The 21,243-nt window shown below is 25.8% G+C and overlaps 1 protein-coding gene across 4 annotated transcripts in view; it reads right to left on the bottom strand.

The window, feature by feature from the left end:
- The window catches only part of LOC111634940 (ceramide phosphoethanolamine synthase-like), a 34,638-nt gene extending 15,399 nt beyond the window's left edge, over positions 1 to 19,239 (bottom strand). Inside the window, exons 1-3 of one of the 4 annotated variants that reach the window (XM_023379777.1) lie at positions 19,012 to 19,239; positions 8,469 to 8,787; positions 1,336 to 1,869 (exon numbers count right to left, since the gene is read on the bottom strand). In XM_023379777.1, coding sequence (XP_023235545.1) covers positions 1,336 to 1,869; positions 8,469 to 8,783 — 849 coding nt within the window. In that variant the 5' untranslated portion in view covers positions 8,784 to 8,787; positions 19,012 to 19,239. Of the gene's footprint in view, positions 1 to 1,335; positions 1,870 to 8,468; positions 8,788 to 12,349; positions 12,636 to 18,035; positions 18,324 to 19,007 lie in introns of those variants that run through there. The other 3 variants (XM_023379776.1, XM_023379778.1, XM_023379775.1) reach the window with 3 other exon arrangements.
- Between the last annotated feature and the right edge of the window lie 2,004 nt (positions 19,240 to 21,243).

Genomic DNA, 21,243 nt, shown 5'->3' with positions numbered 1-21,243 from the left:
AAAATAATGCATGGCTTTCCATTGACGGCTTAGATGTTACAGACCCTACTGGATGCATACTCTGAATTTGATAATATAATGTTATATCCATCCACAAAAAGTACATCAGTAGTAGTAATGAAACCACTACTGTTGCCCTATACTCTAGTATGGCAGCCATCATGTTACGGAATTTTTCTGCAGCTTCCTTCTGCAATTTTTCACTGCTTCTTAGTCCAAATGACATACATCTACAATTATATCAAAAAAAAAAAAAAAAAACATTCAATTTTTCAAATTTATTAAGTACATTTTCTAATATAAACTATAACTAATTCCTGCAACTATTTTTATATTTTATTCCATAAAAAATGAGAAACAAATATTATTTATTTATTTATTTAAGAAGCTTCTATTGCTTAAAAATAAATTAATTTCAATTTTTTTAAAAGTTAGCGCATCATAAGATTGAACTTAACAAACACATACTTGCAGGATTATAGGAGCTGAGGTATTTAATTAAGGATAAAGTGTTTCTCCAGACCTTTCATCTCAGCTTCAGATTTCCTAACTCATCTGAGAAGAAATGTCATGTAAAACATTTTATCCTTAAATAACTCGGCTCCTATAATCCTGTATGTTCATTGTGTTAAGTTTATTTCNAATTTTGTGCTATATGGCAACTGTAAGTTCTGTTAAATTTTGCTAAGCATTTAAAAAAATGTTACATTAACTAAAGATTATATCATCATAAAAGTAATTTATTAATCATATTAAAATTAAACAAATACCAATTTTATTTAGTTGTTTGATCTAACTAATTTTTTATCTAAGAAATTTATGGAAATTATACAGAATTCATATTAAAAATTGTGAAAAAATTAATTGCTTTTTTATATCACTATTTGAAGTTTTAATGTGTAAAAAAGTTTACTTGCAATATTAAAATACTACCAAAGAGAGAAATTGTTTTTGTAAGTGTAATCTTGTCATGTGTATTGTAAAACAGTTTATATAAGAGAGGTTAACCCAAATTTTAAAATTCAACATTATCTTGTTTAGATAAGGTTTTTTGCATGTTGCAAAATAAAATCCTATATTTACTTTTGTAAAATATTTACATATTCAAATGGCAATTGTTTTTGTAGAATGTGTAAAAGTAATATATATTATATTATGAAATTTATAACTACAGCTAAAATTTTAGAAGAATTATATATATGCTTAATGGAAAAAAACACTGTGCTGGAATTTATTGTTTTAAAGTATTTTCCAAGTATTAAAATTAAGTTTTTAAAAAATTGGCAAAATAATTTAATAATAAGACACTAGTGTAAAAAATAAGGAAATACATACTGCTTCAGATTCTGAAACTTGATGATTTTCCAGTAGTGAATGATATGCATCAACATAATGATCCCAACAGAAGGCACTTAAGGCTAACTGAAAGCCAAAACAGCAAGCTACAAATAATGCTTTTCCAGGATTAACTATTGGAGGAGAATAAACAGGAGTCATTCCATTTTTATCAATACCTCCATCATCATTATGAACTGGAAGGTAATATTTTGATTTATTGAAAGTTTTGCAGAGATAGATATAGCATCCATATAAGAAAGTACCAAATCCAATAGCGTCTGCTAAACCATCAACTACATAACCACTTGTATATCTTAATGACACGTGCTGTATGACCCCAAGCCTGGCTCTTGCTACAATACCATCTAAGGCATCTAACCAAGTACGTATTTGGAATAATAGGACGGCTATATAATGCATGGTCAAATTGTCTGCAGAAACACATTTGGCAGCTGCGAGAGCAAATAAAACACCCAAGAAACTAATCATATTTGGAGTAATGAAGTAAAATACATCACTGAAATGGCTAACCTGAAAAAGAAATATTTTAAACTAATCAATATATTTTTTTTAATAGTAAAAATATTTTATCATAAAAAATTTTTAATTTAATAATAGTTTCTGTATAATAAAATTGCCATCTTTATAATAAAGAGATAAAAAATGCATTAATAACTAAATTTTAAAAAATCTGACTATGCATTTTTACAGTATTTTAATTCAAAATCAAACTTTTTTCTGTATTATAAATTCAATATGTAGGTGTTGTAGATTTAACTTTTACTCCAAAATTAATCTTTTTTCTAGATGATTTTTTTAGCTTACTAAATAATTGATAAATTTAAAATCTCTATGAAATCTCAATTCTAATCAAATTAAATTAATAGCATAAAATTATGGAAAAATATAGGTTTTTATTGTTTATTTTGTTTTTAGAAAGTGAAATTCAACAGCTGACTGAATGTAAGCAGAAAGACAACATTCCTTGTTATCTTTCTGCTTATATTCAGTCAGCTGATTTGCTATAAACACTAAAATACATAAACTTTTAAAATAAAAGCTCTAAAACAAAATAAAGATTTTAAATAAAACAAACTGTTTAATTAATAAATTACTCTCAAACTTTACAAAAAGTTTCCATGATAGAACAGAATATTCAATATATATTATGTAGTTATATCCTTAACAATTTTATATTAATTTGATACTTTTAAACAATTACCTTCTAAAAAAAAAATTAAAATTATACAACTTGTTTAAAATTTAAATTTTCTAAGTGTTACATGTTATTTTTGACATATAGCTGAAACTAGATGCTATAATTAATAACAGCTGATGCAAATTTTAAAAATAAAATTTGATAAGGTAAAATTTATGAAATATTTGCTTAATATTTTTATTCATAATGACATTTTTTAGTCAACTGAAAAAGGATAAATTATTATATTTAATACTCATATTACAGGTAATTATAAAACAAAATATTAGCGCACATGTTTATTTCTAAAAGTCGAAACTGTCTATATTTAATGTGTTCCTAAAAATGTATACAAAAGTTCAATGACAAGTAGCATGTTGTAAAGGAAGTTCCATTTCTAGAGAATTAAAAAAAGATTTTTCTAATTTTAAGGGATAAGAAAATTTTAGTTTTCTGCAATGAATATTACAAAATATCAATCTACGATTTTAACATTTTATATAAAGAGAAAACAGTCAATAGAGAGGTTGCAGCCGACATTTTCAATGCGAAAACGTGTACATCTGATGCTCAGCATCATCTTCCTACAAGCCTAGAAGTTTGACAATGGCGTTTGGAACATCAGTAGAATCGTGCTCGACTTTCCAAATGCCATCGTCAAACTTATAGGCTTACAGGAAGATGGCACTCAATGTCCAATGTACAGGTTTTTGCATTGAAAACGTTGGCCACAACCTCGCTAATAAAAGTTAATTTTCACAAATGACTTTTAAATTTTAGCAAAATGGAAAAAGGGAGAATGTGAAAATGTATGAAAAGCAATTTAGGAGTATGAAAGGGCAAGTTGTCTAAAAGCCAAGGACTATCTATATTATCAACACACATTTTTCTGTTCTTAGGTATTTCTAAATACTGTTCTACAGTTGACCAAATATCATATTGTGATAGTAATACTTTTTTCTGGCATGAAATAATATAATTAAATGCAATTTCTTAAAAATAATTAAATTATCTTTTAAACAAAACATCAAATATTATTTAATGTTTTTTCTCTGAATTCAAGAATTCTGAATTTCATTTCTTTGAATATATTTAGAAAGGGGAAAAAAGAATTTAAAATATCTTGATATTTTAAATTCTTTTTTCCGTTTCTAAATAGTATGATATTATTCATGTTATATAATTTCAAAAATATATTAAAATCAATATTAGAATGTTATTTATATTTTGTATTACTTTCTTGTATATAAATGGCACGCATTAACATTTCTAACTCCATATATTTTATTGATTTATGAACATTTTATATATTAATTTTTCTAAATTTAAAAACATATTTTTTAAAGAATACTCAATAGAAAACAAGATATATCATCTTATTAAATATTACGATTCAATTTGAATGTTGTTACTTCAAGCTTGATGATATGTTTGTTATTATTTGTTATAGCTTAGCAACTATCACATATATTCATGTTGAATATTTTAATTATAAATGACTTCTTTTAAAATCCTCTTTATCCTTGTTAAATAAAAACGTGTGCTTTCTAATTTTATTTTTTTTTAAACCAGAATACAGTAAAAAAATTTGGAGCAGAATGGTCAAAACATCAGTAGAGAATAAATATAATAAAACTATAATATTTTTTTCTAAATATTTTGTGGTAAAAAGAGGTGTATCTTATATGCCACAAAATACAGTAATATTTGAAAACAGTTCAGATTATTAATATTAGATATAATGAAATATTGAAGGATTCAATAAAACTAAAAATTGTAATGATAAAAAAAAGATTTAAATGCATGATGATATATATATTAGACCAATATATGATGTCAAGTTTGCAATTCTAATTTTTATTAGACAGATAGCAGCAGATCACACCAAGAAAGTAATTTTCTAATTTTCCTTCATTTAGCTTCTTGTTTGGACCTGTACTAAAAATGTTATTTCAGCCACCTAATAGTGCTTTTTCTCCAAACTTATAATATACAAAAGTTGTTGCGATAACAATCTTCCGTTTATTTTTTTTAAGTACCTTTAACAAAATGCATTTGGGACTCATATCATCCCTCTTCAGTTGTTTTACAGTTGTAAAATATTAAACTGTACAAAACAAAGGTACAAATAAATTCCTGATTTTTAACTTTACAAAAGTATGCCATTAAAGTATATACATTAAGGTAACACTTACATTTGGTATACATACTGGATTATTAGATACACATTTGTTACCAAAAGATTTGGATAACAAATGTATATTTAATAATCCAGTATGTACAGTACATCAAATTTTTATATTTTACCAACTGTAAAACAACTGAAGAGGGATGATACAAGTTCAAAATGCATTTTGTTAAAAGGTACTTAAAAAGAATAACAGAAGATTGTTATAATATACAAAAGTCGTCGTGATAAGTTTGGCAAAAAAGCATTTAGATAACTGAAATAAACAAAAAACGTTTTTTCCTGTTTTCTACTCAAGAATACTCGGTTCTAAGGAAGCTGTATTATGTATGAAATTCCTATTAAAGCATTTATGATTAATTGTGAAGTTTGGAAGAAATTTGATTATATTATAATGGATAATAACAGAATTAAATTTGTAAGGAAATTTACATTTCTTACAACATATTTTCAAAGAAGATTGAATACTTAATAACAACATGAACTGCAGTAAACATATAATGATTAATTTTAAAATTGGTTTATTTCAATAAATTTGATTTATTTGAATTTTGAAAATTTTGGCAACTTTTTTTCCCCCCATGTAATAAAAAAAAATCAGGTTAACCAAAAATGCATATGTTTAATAAATGAATAATGATAAAACTTGGAGATCTTGTTTATTCATCTTCAATTGATTATTACTAATTTTCTGATTAAAAAATAGTTTTGAGCTATTATTATTATTATTATTTTAGTTTATAAATACAATAACTATATTTTAAAAGCCATCTTTTCTGAAGATATAATCAAAACTTTAATGAAAATTATGATATATATTTTTCAAAATTTTTGTAACATGATATTACAGTTCAGTTGTATAAAATTTAAACAGACTCTTAATATAAACAAAATTATTTACACATGTTGTTATGTTTATTAATTTTTCTAATTTTTCATATAAATCTATAAACAAATAATTCAATTCATATTAATATAGTATCTACTTATTCATATTTTCCTAAATCTATTTAACTTTATCATTAAGTAGTTAAAAATTTTAATTAAATTACCATATCTTAATTATGAATGTTACATTAGTATTGTTATTTCTTAATGAAATAAAACACTATTTTTTCTATAAATCTAAGATTTTCCATTCATCTGAATGTCATAAAGATAAAAAGTGATGTCTTTAAAACATCAGTCTGATTACATCCAAATTAAATAATTTATTATTATTGTATTGTAGACAACAAATATCATAAAGTAATTGTAGTGAATTTGTTATAACTGATAATCATCACATGCATTTTAAATCAGAAAAATTTGTTTTCATAGAAATTAAAATAATTGAAATTCAGAAAATTAGTAAAAATTAAATAAAAATAAGAAATAAAATCTAATTATTTTTATATGAATATTCATTGGTTTTTAAAAAATTATTAATACTCAATCATCTCTGGAATTTGTTTCATTTTCGAAATATTGTCATATCACAGACATAAAATCAATGAATATACAGCCCATTGCTTTGCATAATGTATTCATGAAGACACAAAATCCAGCATCATAAAAATGCAAATTACACCATACCATACCCAGAGTTATCTAGCTGTAACTTCTAAGATAGAGCCTATTAACTTTTTAAGCAAATAATATTTGAAATTATTTTATAACATCTATTATTTGGATGATTTAAAAACACAAAACAAAATCAAGAAATTAAAATTATGATAAAATCATGGTTAAAATAAAATTATAAACTGTAAAAACAAAGAGATAAACTTTAATTGGATGCAGTTAGATCACTATTAAATACTTGTTCTTTTAATTAAATCTACAAATTTTTGTTGTAATAATACTTACAAAAATTTATAAACATTTATAACATCACATACAAATTTTTAGGACGAGATATTTGTGAGGTCGATAAAATTTTTGTTTGAAAATATTCATTTAAAATATAATACAAAAAAGAAAAAAAATACACAAGTAGAAAATTTTTATAATAATTCAAATCCAGTGAAACAATATTGAATATTAATATATTAGTATAATGTAAAACCAGTTTTCCAAATTTAAAACAAATATAATTGCTTTTAGTAATTCCATAATTATTTTTTATTGATATAAATTATCTTCCTTATCAAAATTATCATTCATATTTTTCATGATGTGCAATTTCTGTATTAACTTATTATTTTAGTTTGTCATTATTGCATAAGTTTATTAAACTTTAAAATTATTAATCAGATTTTTTAAAATTCCTTTTAAAAAACAAATTTAATGAAATACATATTAAAAATGACAAAAAATAAATATACTTTGAAGAATTTTACAAAAATTGTATTGATTTAAAAAAAAAAATTTTTTCTTACTTTTATAAATGAAAATACAGTATATACATTTTTGGGATGAGTTATTTGAGTTGTTAACAAGATTTTAGTTTGCTTACAACAAAGGAAAGAATTTTTGGAGTGTTATTAGGATAAAAGTTGTAGATTTAATTGATATAGTATTATTTTAGTGATTAACTTCATCTAATTCAAGTTCATTTCTCAACTTTTAGAGAGTATAATTTTAATTACTAGTATATATTCTATACGAACAGTTTATTTCTGCTTAAATATATTTAAAATAACATCTATCTATGAAATTTCTTTCATGTGTATTCTGCTGGATAGTTCAAACATAGTTGAATTTAGAAATTATATCGAATTATTTGAAGATAATACTATGAAAAATATTTATTTCTGAATTACTATATACAGAAGAAGATACCTCTTTTTGAAGTTTACATTCTACAAAACACTCCAACATTTGTAAATTTCCATATTTATAAGATAAATACATTAAAACATTGAGGCTAGGAGATTGAAAAAAAAAATATATATATATATATGTTACAAAATAAAACCACATTATTTTCATACAAATTTCATATAACTGAAATTGTTTTGCACCAGGTACAGCTAAAAATCTATATATAACAGCACCTATTTCTAGTAGATATAAAGCTCTACCATCCCCAAGTGGTAAGGATGAAAGGAAAGATGATGTCTGTGGCATCGCCAGTTCCGATTTTTAAACTTGTGTTTTTAAGGAAAGTTTTAATTTTGACAGCCAAGTAGCCTGCAGAGAAAGGTCGGTTGTCAAAAGTTTGTATTCCAGAACACTGTTTAAAAAGGAACCATTAATAAAAACATAATAAATATTGAGTTATTTTAGCTTGCATGAACTTATTTATTTTTAAGAAAATTTTTTTGGTAATTTTGGTCTGTAAGTTTGGTTGCATTAAGAAGTAGTCTTTGGTCTCTTTCAAACTGAGAATGTTTTTTTTTTACATTTTCAATATAGTAATAATTCAAAAATAAATATTTGTTTTCAGTATGAAGCATAAATTCTCATATTGAAAACTTAAACAGTTACATGTCTGCATTTGAAATAAGCATAATAAATCAATCATGATTCATGAAGTATTATTTTTAGTAACTTGTTATTGCATCAGCAAAACATCAATATATAAGCATGATGATAATTTGTTTAGAAACTGAATGAATTCAAGATTAATTCAAAATTAATTGTACATAAAATATAAATGCTTTCAGAAACCATTTGTATTATTGTTTTGCTACATTACTAAATTGATTTTGAATTTCCTTTTTTCAAAATTTAACAGTATAAATAAAAGAATCAAATTTAAGAAAAAATATTTATTAATTACTATGTTTAAATCTATATAATATAGAATTTATCTCTAACCTGATTAAAAATTTGTGCCAAAGGAGTATGAATGTAGTTATTCACTTGATCCATCATCATCATTTTAACAGAGAGACCAGAAAATGGTGAAAATAATGCATGGCTTTCCATTGACGGCTTAGATGTTACAGACCCTACTGGATGCATACTCTGAATTTGATAATATAATGTTATATCCATCCACAAAAAGTACATCAGTAGTAGTAATGAAACCACTACTGTTGCCCTATACTCTAGTATGGCAGCCATCATGTTACGGAATTTTTCTGCAGCTTCCTTCTGCAATTTTTCACTGCTTCTTAGTCCAAATGACATACATCTACAATTATATCAAAAAAAAAAAAAAAAAACATTCAATTTTTCAAATTTATTAAGTACATTTTCTAATATAAACTATAACTAATTCCTGCAACTATTTTTATATTTTATTCCATAAAAAATGAGAAACAAATATTATTTATTTATTTATTTAAGAAGCTTCTATTGCTTAAAAATAAATTAATTTCAATTTTTTTAAAAGTTAGCGCATCATAAGATTGAACTTAACAAACACATACTTGCAGGATTATAGGAGCTGAGGTATTTAATTAAGGATAAAGTGTTTCTCCAGACCTTTCATCTCAGCTTCAGATTTCCTAACTCATCTGAGAAGAAATGTCATGTAAAACATTTTATCCTTAAATAACTCGGCTCCTATAATCCTGTATGTTCATTGTGTTAAGTTTATTTCATAAGTTTTATATATATAAAACTTCTTATTAAACACACACACACACACACCAACCAGCACATTTCTTTTGAGTAAATAACAATTTTTTAATTAAAAAAAAGTTTTTATTTAAAATTTTATATTTAGAAAAAGTGTTTTTAATACAAAATTGTAATATTAATAAAGCCTTAATTTATTTTTTAAACTAAATATTTTATATATATATAAAATACTTAGCTTAAAAATTGTCATAGTACATTTTTCCTTCACAAAAAAAATATAGAAACAGTGGTATTAGGAATTGATGAACTGTCACAAATGTTTTGAACAAGTGAGCAAAGAAATGGGCAAAGTTGCTTCAATTCCTCACCCATGAAGCACCCCTTGGGTGAGGAAGTGAAGCAAGAAGGATGACGTGAGCAGGGGAGTAAAATGAATGAGAGTAAGAAGATTGGGCATCCATCCCATAGGTGGTATAACAAAGGGAGTAAAGCAAGGGGGAGCAAAGTGAATGGGAGTTGGTCCCTAATTATCAGAAAATTTTTTGTTATGAATATTCTATGTTGGAAACAAGTGGGCCAAACCCTTTAGGGCATGTGAGTAAAGTGCACCATGGAATCTAGAATGTTTTTTCATGGGATATTAAAAAAAAAATCACATTTGACTGATTAAAAAAATAATGAATTTTTCTGTTTTGGAATATGAAAGTTTTATGTTTGATTTTGATGGAGAAAGTCCAAAAGGTAAGTTTTTATGTGATATGAATAAACTGGTTTTTCCAATTAATCTGTTGTGGAAGTGCATTTCGAAACAAATCTGTACTTTGCTTATGTTACATAATCCTCACCTGGAATTAGACAGATGAAGGTATATATATTATTCAAATTTTTTTATAAATAGTCTATATTAGAAACAGAGTTGGACTACCAAAAGTAGCCAGAGGGTGAATCCCCTTAGTATTATCGTAATAGCCCGTCATCGTAATCACCATATACATACAAAACTGATGATTATTTTTTTCTTTATACTAAACTAAACTAAAAATCTACTTTTAACAGATTCATTTAACTTTTTTATTATAAAATGAATTCAAGTTTTTTTTATCAATATATTAGAAAAATCTCACTATTTAGCATGTTTACAATTATACGAATAAAGTTGAAATATTTTAGGTAAGTTTGTTATGACAATTTAGTATTAAAACAAATTTTACTGTAAATATAATACTAAATCATATCATCATTTTCAATTAAGCTATCAAATATCACATTAAAATATTACAAAAGCTTATTTAGTTAGCTATCAGCATATATAATCAAAATTTTAAATAAAATAAGGTATTATTCAGAAACATCATATCATTTTTCAATTAAGAAAACAATTAAGAAATCTTTAATATAATGATTGCAGCTTTATTCACATGCTGATATTAAATATTTGTGATTTAGTCGTCTAATCAAAACAAATATAATTTTACTAAAATTATTATTTTCAATGCTAATTAAATGGTTTTTTCAACATATACAAAATATTTGCGATGATAATTACTCGGAAGCAAAACCATTAAAAATTCATACCACAATTGATCTTAATGACTTGCACATGTTATGTAATAGAAAACCAGTTCAAATACTTTTATCTCTTACATTACAATCCTGATATAATTTATATAATATTACACTAATGATTATTTGAATGAACAATGTTATTGAGTTGAAATAAGGTTTTATTAGAATATATTTTTACTTAAACATGGCTGTCATTTTCACACATATAAAATCATCTTGCTCAAGGTAAATTATTCTGGATTTAATCCAAATATGCTTTATTAGAATATAGTTTCTGTTTGATTGTGTTAAATAATTTAAAATGAAAAATTTTATAATGTCATTTTCATGAAGAATATAATAAATCAATTAAAACTAGGTTGAATAGATATGCTTCATATAATTTATGCAATTATTTTTATTTATTTAAAACTGTTTATATGCAAAATATTGCATTTATAGAACAAACTATAATGTTTGCAATTTAAATTATATTTCATTTACAGAAAACAATACAACTAATAATTAAATTTACATGAAAACCTATGGAAAGTAAACTAGAAAACAATATTTATCTTTAAATGAAAAGTCTAATTAGCTTTAAAATCATTGCTAAATGATTGTCCAGTATGTATATTATCCTTGAAATACCTTCTGCACAAATATCATTAAGCATAACAGCTGGAAAAAAACTGTAAACATATTAGTTTTGCTTGCAATACTTTTAACTGATTAGTTCAAAGTTTAACCTTTTCATAACATTAAAACTTAGTTTCTAATTAATACTGAAAAATTATCATAATGCAATCATTCAACTTTATTTTCAAGCTATAAAACCAAAGTCCCATTTAAAGTTTATAAAATTTTTTTACACACATATATAAGAAAGAACAACATAAATTATTTAGAAAATGGAGCATTTGTTAACCCATTTCTTTTCTTTTTAAAAATTAAAAGCAATTACAGTTTAGGCATTACCTAATTGTGTAAAATTTAGGAATAAGTGTTTTTTTTTTTTTTTTTAATAAAACAAGCAAAAAAGAGAGCTTTAAATTTGGAAAGTAAAGGCTTTAAAAATCCATTTAAAACATCTAAAAATAAATGAAAAAGAAAAAAAATGAATAAAATAAAAATAATAAAAAAGGAAGTATAAGCAACAAGGTCAAATATTTGGCAGGGTGACAGCAATTCGTGTTTTATGCCAGATGCAGTTTGTCAAGGTCTTTTTGCTTATGCATCTCATATCTGACGTCATATATTCTTGCATTTTCACATCACAGGGTCATTGATTTGTTGTTAATATACATTTTGGCACATTATGAAGAAAATCTTTGTAGTATTTCCAATAACAAAAAAACATATTTACTTTCATTTTAACGTCATTTTTATTCTTGTATCCATCTATCAAGGGAGATTCATTTTCCAAGACAATCAGATGTCAAACGTCGTTTGACACTTAATAAACAGTAACGTAGTCAATGTGGTTAAACAACTGAATGCTTTATAACTATGACAATTCAAAATTAATGTTTTGCAATTTATATAACCTAAAATAATAATAATAATAATAATAATATTCCGCGGAACGTAAGAGAATATTAATCAGTATGAAAACTCTTACTTACTTTCTATCCCTGTACGATTTCATTATATTGTTCCGAATTATAGTAAAAGCATTTCATGTATTACGTGAATCTAAACAGGTATTAAAACATTAACTGAAAGAAATTAGACTGTATCGTTATGGCCCAGAAACCTCAAACTTGTTAACTAATATCGAACGAATAAAGTTGAGAAATGATCAACGTAGCAGCAAAACTGACCTTCATTTGTTTTTTTCATTGTAACAACACTCCTCAATAACAAATTTGCTATTCACTAATTTTTAATACTGTGTAAATTATACCATAGATATTATATTTCGTACAATATATCAATTTTTTTTCATGTAAATTATGTGAAATTAAGACACAGTACATTTATTATCCATGGCTCATTGTAATTCGTTAACTATTCTACACGTTTAAGTGTATAGAGTACACAGGGTAGAAGCTATAAAAATAAAAAAAGATGTAAAGATGATCTGAATAAAAACAATTTGCGATTACAATAGATTTAGAAAATGTAATTTATTCCTGAAGTGATGAAAACTTTTGATGTCAAAAATTGCCTGTATCTTTTAATTAGTCTACGTTTTACGTATGACTCATCGTTGTAGCAATTGCATCTTTCAACAGAAACAACTTTAACGATAACAGTTGACGTCACTCGAAAGTTAGATAACGAAACATCAATACAGGTAAAGAATACACATTAAAAAAAAAACTTCGATATAATGAAAGCAGTGATCATAATTCTATTGATAATCTATCTATTCAGATACTGAAAATATGCAGGTATTATATTAAAGAGGCAGAAAGTTAAGCATTATTAGAAAGAGAATCACCTTATAATAATAAAAATATACATATTATATTAAACAGAACATGAGATTTGACAAAAAAACTCGATCATTTTTGACAGAAAATAATCAATGGCATTTTATAAATATCGTGCTAGAATTATATTTAAATGGCATTCATCTTTAAAACGATGATTTAGCATTACCTTTAATAGTGACATCCCATATCATTAAAAGTAAAACGATACATTGAAAGAATTAGAATTTTTTTTTTTTTGTCTAATAATTTCAATAGCAAGATATCAATATAAATTAGCTTAATTCCTTTACCTGTGATTATAATTTATGCCTACAACTGCAGTAATATAGCCTATATATTTTTATTTGATTCAATAATCGATGAATGGATTGCGAATTGCAAACATTTGCGCAATCTGTATTGATTATCATTGATCATCAAGTTATTTTTAGTTCAGCTGATAAAAATTAGCAAAAACAAACAACTGTGATTCCGTTTATATATAATAATAGTAATATAATTCCAAATAAATTAATACAAGATCGTATAAATTGAATTAGATATTTAAAACCGCAAGAAATTAGTGATGTTGCGGCCGAAGTTTTCATCTCTTAAACGTGAACGTCGAACGTCGAGCGCCTCTTCTTGTAAGCGACGCTCGACGTTCGACGTTCGCGTTTTAGAGATAAAAACTTCGGCCGTAACCTCGATAATATTTAAGAGTAAGAACCGTTTGTGACTTCTGTAGGAGGGCGCTGTATCGAGGTTTGACTGTATTAAAACTCCTATCTTCGTAAGCATTTCTTTATTATAGCTTATCGCATTATATCGAAATTTAAAAAAAAAAGTTTAATTAAAAATCACACTCTGTCAAATTTCGTTAAATTAAAATTGTTTTCATTTTTTTAAAAATAATAAAAATACTAATTTAAAAATTTTCAAATAAAAATGATTTTAATCCTTAATTTGAATAATAGATGGCGCCCGGAGGCGTAAAAGAGTGGCACGGCGCCGCTCTAGCGCTTCTCGTCATCAATCATGGAATGCACTNAAAACTATGGGAGAAAAAGGATAAACAGTAGTGTCGAGAATTACACTATTTGTAGATTATCCTCCATATTTCTTTATAACGAAAATAATTAAATTTTCTACACGAAATGCCCGTTTTTTTTAGGTTTAAAAAAAGGAATAATTATGGTTGTTCATCGGTGTGAGATCCCAGTCTGAATAGTACTTTATCAATGCACTAATTTGTTACGTTATAACGTAAAAATTCAATAATTTTTTTTGTCTTATTGTATAAAACAGTAAATAAATAGAAAAACGAATATAGAACAAGAAAAACAAACATTTTCTATGTTTTTTTTCGGTGTAACATGACAAATACAATACAATGATATAATATATAACAGTAGGATTAATTGAAATGAATTGATTTTATATTTAACAAATGTCTATTGTTACGATAGAATGTGTAACGCAGCGTAAGTACAAATCGTCATATTTTATCATCGTGTAAATTAACGTTTGACATACAATTGATTGAAATATCTTCATTTATAATATTACATTTTTTTTTTTCAGTAACAGCATTCGTCTATTCAAAATTTTATTTTAATATCAATAATTTAATAGTATTAACTGCAGAAAAATTATTAATATATTCAACATTTTTATTCGTTATTGATTTTTATCGAACTTGATTTTTTAATGACGTTCAAATTGTCATTTTCTTTATTATTATTAATAAATAGCACCCTGTTAAATTAATATAAAATAATTTTTTTATATATATCTAATTTATCAATATGGCATTAGTTACTTTGATAGATATCACGTGAAAACACTATATTTTTTTCATTGTGTACAGGCAAACAAGTACTGTATTTTTGTAGATCGTATTATTGGAAGAATTTTATTATTTTTATATACTGTATTATATATTTGTTTAGAATTTATAACACAGTCAAATTACTATTGTATGTAATTATATAAAAAGAGAACAGGAAAAGACTTATGAATAAAAATTAGAAACTGGAACCGCAATTTACTCAACTTATTATGCTTATTTAACTAATTAAAAGTTATATTATTGCGAAAATACTTTTTTCTTTGTTGACATACTGTAACTTACATAATACTAGAATTATTTGCATTACTACAATGCTTCGATTTTATATATAGACAAGTGATTTTAATATAATTATTTCTTAACTATCGCATTTTCTTTGGAATTTTCCATACAGTTTATTTATTTATTTTTTAAATCAAATAACAGATTAGTTAGTTGAGATAATTTATCTATCAAGACTCACCTATGAGATGTTAATTCATTATATTTCTTTTTTAAAAATGTAACAAAATAATATAAAATAAACGATTATTCACTTTCTTTTTTTTAAATATTTAATTGTATTTTTGTTTAAGAATTTTAAAAAAAAATTCTAACTGAAATAACAATTAGAAATTAACTCAAATATCATGTTTTATAAATTTATGTTAATGTAAAGAATGTGAGATTCTTCCTGTATCTAATCTAATACAATATTTACAGATATTATCTATAAATTTTCGAATATTTTACTGTAATAAAATTAAAATTTTTAGAGACTTTTATGGAGTTATTAACACTAATATTAAAGCACGTAGAGGGAGGAGGAATTGTTCAATCCCTTTCCTAGAATTCTGATTCATTAGAAAGGAGATTTATTCTCTTGAAATAGGAAAAAAAAAATCTTTGTTTATAATAGGAAATAAACCGAACTCTCTTACAGTACATGAAAAAAGTTTAAATTTAACGTTTTAGTTTTCATTTCTTGAATTAACAAGCAACTCTTTCTGAACGTTTCAAAAATATCGAAAGAAACAGTCGACTCCTATTTTACAGTCAACGGAATAAAAATAATTTTTGTTTGCTTCCAAAAATAAAATCAAGCTAAGGTCAAATAAGATTTAAAAGCATGTACTTTATTATAATGATAGAATATATTCAATAACAATCTTCTTAAAAGGTTGAGTTCATTAACAAAAGTAGAAAATGGGGAAGAGGATTGTTAAGTGAATACGATAGCGTGCTTAATGTCAATGAATGTTTAAGCTTAAATTCCAAACTTGACATTTAGTCCTATCTTAAAATGTTGTCATAGAAACAGTACAGAAGCTAAATTTTTAACTTTTAACTTAAAATAATTGGAAATTTAATATGTGTCAATACCTATTTCGCGAAATTATTCTTATTTATTTGTTAACTGATTTGTTGTTATTGCGATATTATTTTCTAGGTAAAACTCATTTTTTTAAATAATTATTTAAGAGTAAAAAAAAAAAAAATATTTTTAAACATCAATTCGATAATTTAATACAGATAAAAGTGGTACGAAACGAAAAAAAAATGGCGTCGGATAATAATTTATATTCTAAAACTGGCTCGTAGCCATGGCATATATCCCGTTAAGTATTTTAAATAAGCACCGAATTTCAATAAAGAAATTANGTACCGTAAGTCTAATACAGTACTGTAATTTTATACATTTCTTGTGAAAGAAACATTTCTTATTCAACGGCGATTAAAATTATTTATATTAATGATGTCTCTGAAGTTCAAGGAACTATTAGCAGAGAAATAAGTTATTAGAAATCGGCCGCGGTTTGCTGAGCTGTTCCGTGACGAAAACAATGTTGAGCAATGGCGATGTCACCATTCGACATCGGTAAGTAATTCTACAATTTTTTGTTTATAGCATAGTTTATACGGATTATTCCCAAAAAAATATACGTATTTTGNCAATAACTATTTCGCGAAATTATTCTTATTTATTTGTTAACTGATTTGTTGTTATTGCGATATTATTTTCTAGGTAAAACTCATTTTTTTAAATAATTATTAAGAGTTAAAAAAAAAAAAAATATTTTTAAACATCAATTCGATAATTTAATACAGATAAAAGTGGTACGAAACGAAAAAAAAATGGCGTCGGATAATAATTTATATTCTAAAACTGGCTCGTAGCCATGGCATATATCCCGTTAAGTATTTTAAATAAGCACCGAATTTCAATAAAGAAATTAAGAAACACTCAACAGGTCACGTTTTTTTTATTATTATTATTTGAGCAACGTAAAAATCAACATAATTTTTTCCGGTTTCATTCCAGTTTCTTTCTATTTCCGGTTCATTTAATGGAGTTTAAGTAGCATTAATACGAAAGTTAAATATGTGGTAATGCGGTTATCTTAAAATATCGGTATCGAAATATGATTGTTTGAAACTAATTTAAGTGATAAGTAAAAAAGTAATTGTGTAATTTAAATAAGATAAAGATTGCACAACGTTTCTAAATTACCTATAGAATTTTATATATGGAAACACGTGAAAAATGATCTCGATCAATTGTTCTTCTCGTTAAATTACGGTACAGATATAAAATAGAATGAATATTGAAGAAGAGTATTGTGTAGATTTAGTAATACATAAAATAAATTACGACACATTGTTGCCAAGAGGAGGCGAGTTACCTATTTAGAAATCATCATCAGGATTCAGATTGCATGTTTAAAACTGGGGCATACCGACCGCGAATTTTCTCATATTTTACACTTATCTTTACCAGTTACAATTGATTAAACTGTTTAAAAAAAATCGACTAACTTTCGTTTTGTCTTGTATTTATGAGACTATAAAAAGGTGAAAACAATTCTTTTAGTTAGTTATTACATATATTCGAATCTATCTTAAATAATTAACTAGTTCTGACAAAGAGTTTTGTATGTTGTATTACATCACAGTTCGTCAACACGTGCCACAAATACAAGCGGTATTCTAACACTATAACAACACTTCAGTATATCACGAGGTTACTATTTTAGAAAGTGATTAATTTAAAACACTTACCGGTATTATTTATATTGTTTATACAGTCGTGTGCGTAAAATAAACAAAAACATGAAAAATGTTTTTACAGTAAGTGGTCATTGAGTTAAAGAAACCGCTGTTGGAATCTGTCTCGTTGCCAATAGCAACAGGCTGGTCAGTGTGATACATAAGTGACGTCACACCAACCAAATTATTAAAAATTAAACAAACACCGGAAAATGTTTATTAAAACTCCATCAATTATTTCAATTCTTTATACATTTATTAATTATCCACACACACACACACACATACATACGAATGGTGCATATGAAATATGAATATGCTATTAAAGTAGAATAAATATGTGCTAGCTTTTTTTTTTACTTCGTCTTCATTCTTTCTTCTATCTTAAAGATTATCGAAATGTAGTTTTGTAACATTCTTCTCGGTCACCTTAGATAATATTGTATCAATACCTATAGTGTTTTGGATCCGATATAATGAATTTAAACAGAATTATCGGTAAGGCCTTGAAAAGATAGATTGTATCTCGTTAACGCCGATTATCTTTACCTCTTATACAATTTAACTATCCAACAATTAACTAATTAAGCTATAAAACTGTACGAAGAACTGCAAGCGCATTTATCGCATTTATTGTTCTAATAAAACTAATAATCAAATTAATACAAAAACCGGAATATATTTTCTCTTATTCAGCATCGAGAAAAACCTATTAAACTTTAAATTAAGCAAGCCCTTGAAATAATTACCCTTGTTTTTATGTGGAAGTGAACTTCATTAAAAAATAATAATAATAATGACATACATTTCATTACTACACGACCGGTTAAAATAACCGGCATCATATACCACACATAAAAAAACAATATACAGCTTTTTTTTAAACATTACAATCTGACAAACTGCAGAGAAGACGAGTTATCAAACAATACCGAAAAAAAAATAAGAATAATTGTTACTTCTTACGTATTAATCATCACTTACCTACTTTTCCGTGTTTATTCTCCCTGTATAAAGTTACTCTCCTATTGAATACAATCAATATGATAATCTGCGCGCGACCGTCTTCCTTCCTCTTCCTTAGATTATGAATCAGAAACACACTTGTATACACACACCAACCGGTTGAGGCATGCGCAGATTTTACTTCCGATCGGGAGCTGTGTCGTCACAATACATTTTTTCTTTTTGTTTTCCGCTTCTGTATTTTTTCGTTGCCGGTATCGGAATTTCCTATAATTAATTTATTAACGTGTTTTCACCTCCTTCTTTTTACAAGTATTTAAAAACGTCAACGGGTGTTTTAAATATTAATAGGTAAATAATACTCTCGGAAAGGCTGTAAGATACAACTTATCCGTTTTTAGGAAATGGTATTTCCTGTTGTCATTTGTATGTTGTGATACCCTAAATGCAGTAAATTTTTTAATATATATTAAATATTAATATATATACAATTAATCGCTGATGTATTTATCATATAAAATATAGGTATATACTGTATACAGGGCTCGTCGATGGAAGAATCGGGGGATTTTTCCCGAAAAAAAATTTAGTTTTAACTCCTAAGCATTAAATATTTTACTAAAAAAATAAAATGGTATTTATTAGTGAAGAAGTTTACTATTTATCTCTTTTTTTTCTAGTAAAAAAACAGCACGTTGAAGAGTAAAAGGGATCAGCTCTACCCCCGACTTCATACCAAGCTTTCGAAGGTCCTGTATATATCGCAATTCGATTGAAACAAACAGGAAATTACTTCATATGCATAAAATGACGTATTTAATCAATAAATACCTAAAACATTTTACATATTCAGTGTTCACACGTCATACAAGGTATGCATTGTACAAATATCGAACGCAAATTTTTGCAATGTAAAAAGCGGCAGACGGGTTACTTTCGGTCCACTTAAAATCTATTACTCATTTATAGTGTATATAATTGAAAACAATAGCTAATTGTAGTATAAATTAATTAAATTTATTTCGAGAAAACGAAAATGTAGCTAAAAATATATCTTTAAAAAATGCGTGTAAAACGGGCAAAAAAGATACGAATCAACAGCGAAGACCTCTCGCCCTCTAGCGGTGCGAGTTCGAAGTCAAATTACACCTATTGAACCTAACAACAGAGACGTTCTGTCTCTCATTAATAGATACAGAAGTCAGAAACGGTGAGTAGTTCTAATTCGTACTGTACATTTAAATTTTAACAGTTTCTAAATTAAATGCAAGATAATACGCATTAAAAGATGTTATTCTACTGTATTTAAAAATAATAATAAGCTATACTTAATTGTTAGTTTTATTTGTCCACAGCACCAACGAGCGATGTTTCTCCCATATTCAAAACGTTGCGTACGTAATTTAAATATAATTTATTTATTCTTCTTGAAATACGAAAAATATACAGTCGTATAAAATATAATATTTACGAAAATTAAAAATTGTTTAATTAACTGTACTACTTCACAAGACTTAAATATAAACCGGTGTATTCACATAATAATAGATTCGAATAGCCCAGCTAAAAACAACAATGCGAACTTTTTACTGTTACTATTGCATGTATTACATAATTTGTGAAATGAATCACTGTTACCAGTACTTAAAATAAGTATTTCTGTTATCAACTGTGTTTTAAATTAGAAAATGCCGTTACGGTAATATTTAATTTGCGTTGTCATTACCTTTTACAAAGAAAAAAGAAAACATACGTTTGCGATATGACGTGTCTGAACTTCATTATCACTTTACTTCCTAAGAGAACTTCCAGTCAAACTCGGCAGGTTCATAAAGCTGAAAGTCTCTTGAAAAGTTGAAAGGTTAAATGTTAAACTCGAAGAATTGACGAAGTAGACATATGTCTAACAGGAGCCGAATTAATAATGCTCACTGAAACTAATTAACTAATTGTTTTACAAACTGTAACGAAACATTATAAAGCTTAAATTTTTCTTTTTAAGTTTACAGAAATACGTGCAAGAATTAAAGCCTCGCGACGTAATCGTAAAACTGAAAAACAAACTGACGAGACTTTCAGTTTTGTAACGTTCAGTTGGACAGAAACAAGACTGAAAGCTGAGTTAAAAAATATTTAACTTTTCCGTTTTCGTACCGCGCTTCTGTCGTACTACAATCAATAAAAACGCAAGGATTTGTGACGCGTAGTCACGTGCAGTTTGATTGTCGTAATGGCGGAAAGTGCAGCGAAAACG

Source organism: Centruroides sculpturatus, unplaced genomic scaffold, assembly GCF_000671375.1.
Source record: "Centruroides sculpturatus isolate CEXI.00-Female unplaced genomic scaffold, Cexi_2.0 scaffold891, whole genome shotgun sequence".
NCBI classification, from domain to species: Eukaryota; Metazoa; Arthropoda; class Arachnida; order Scorpiones; family Buthidae; genus Centruroides; species Centruroides sculpturatus.
This window is presented reverse-complemented; position numbering and strand designations above follow the sequence as displayed.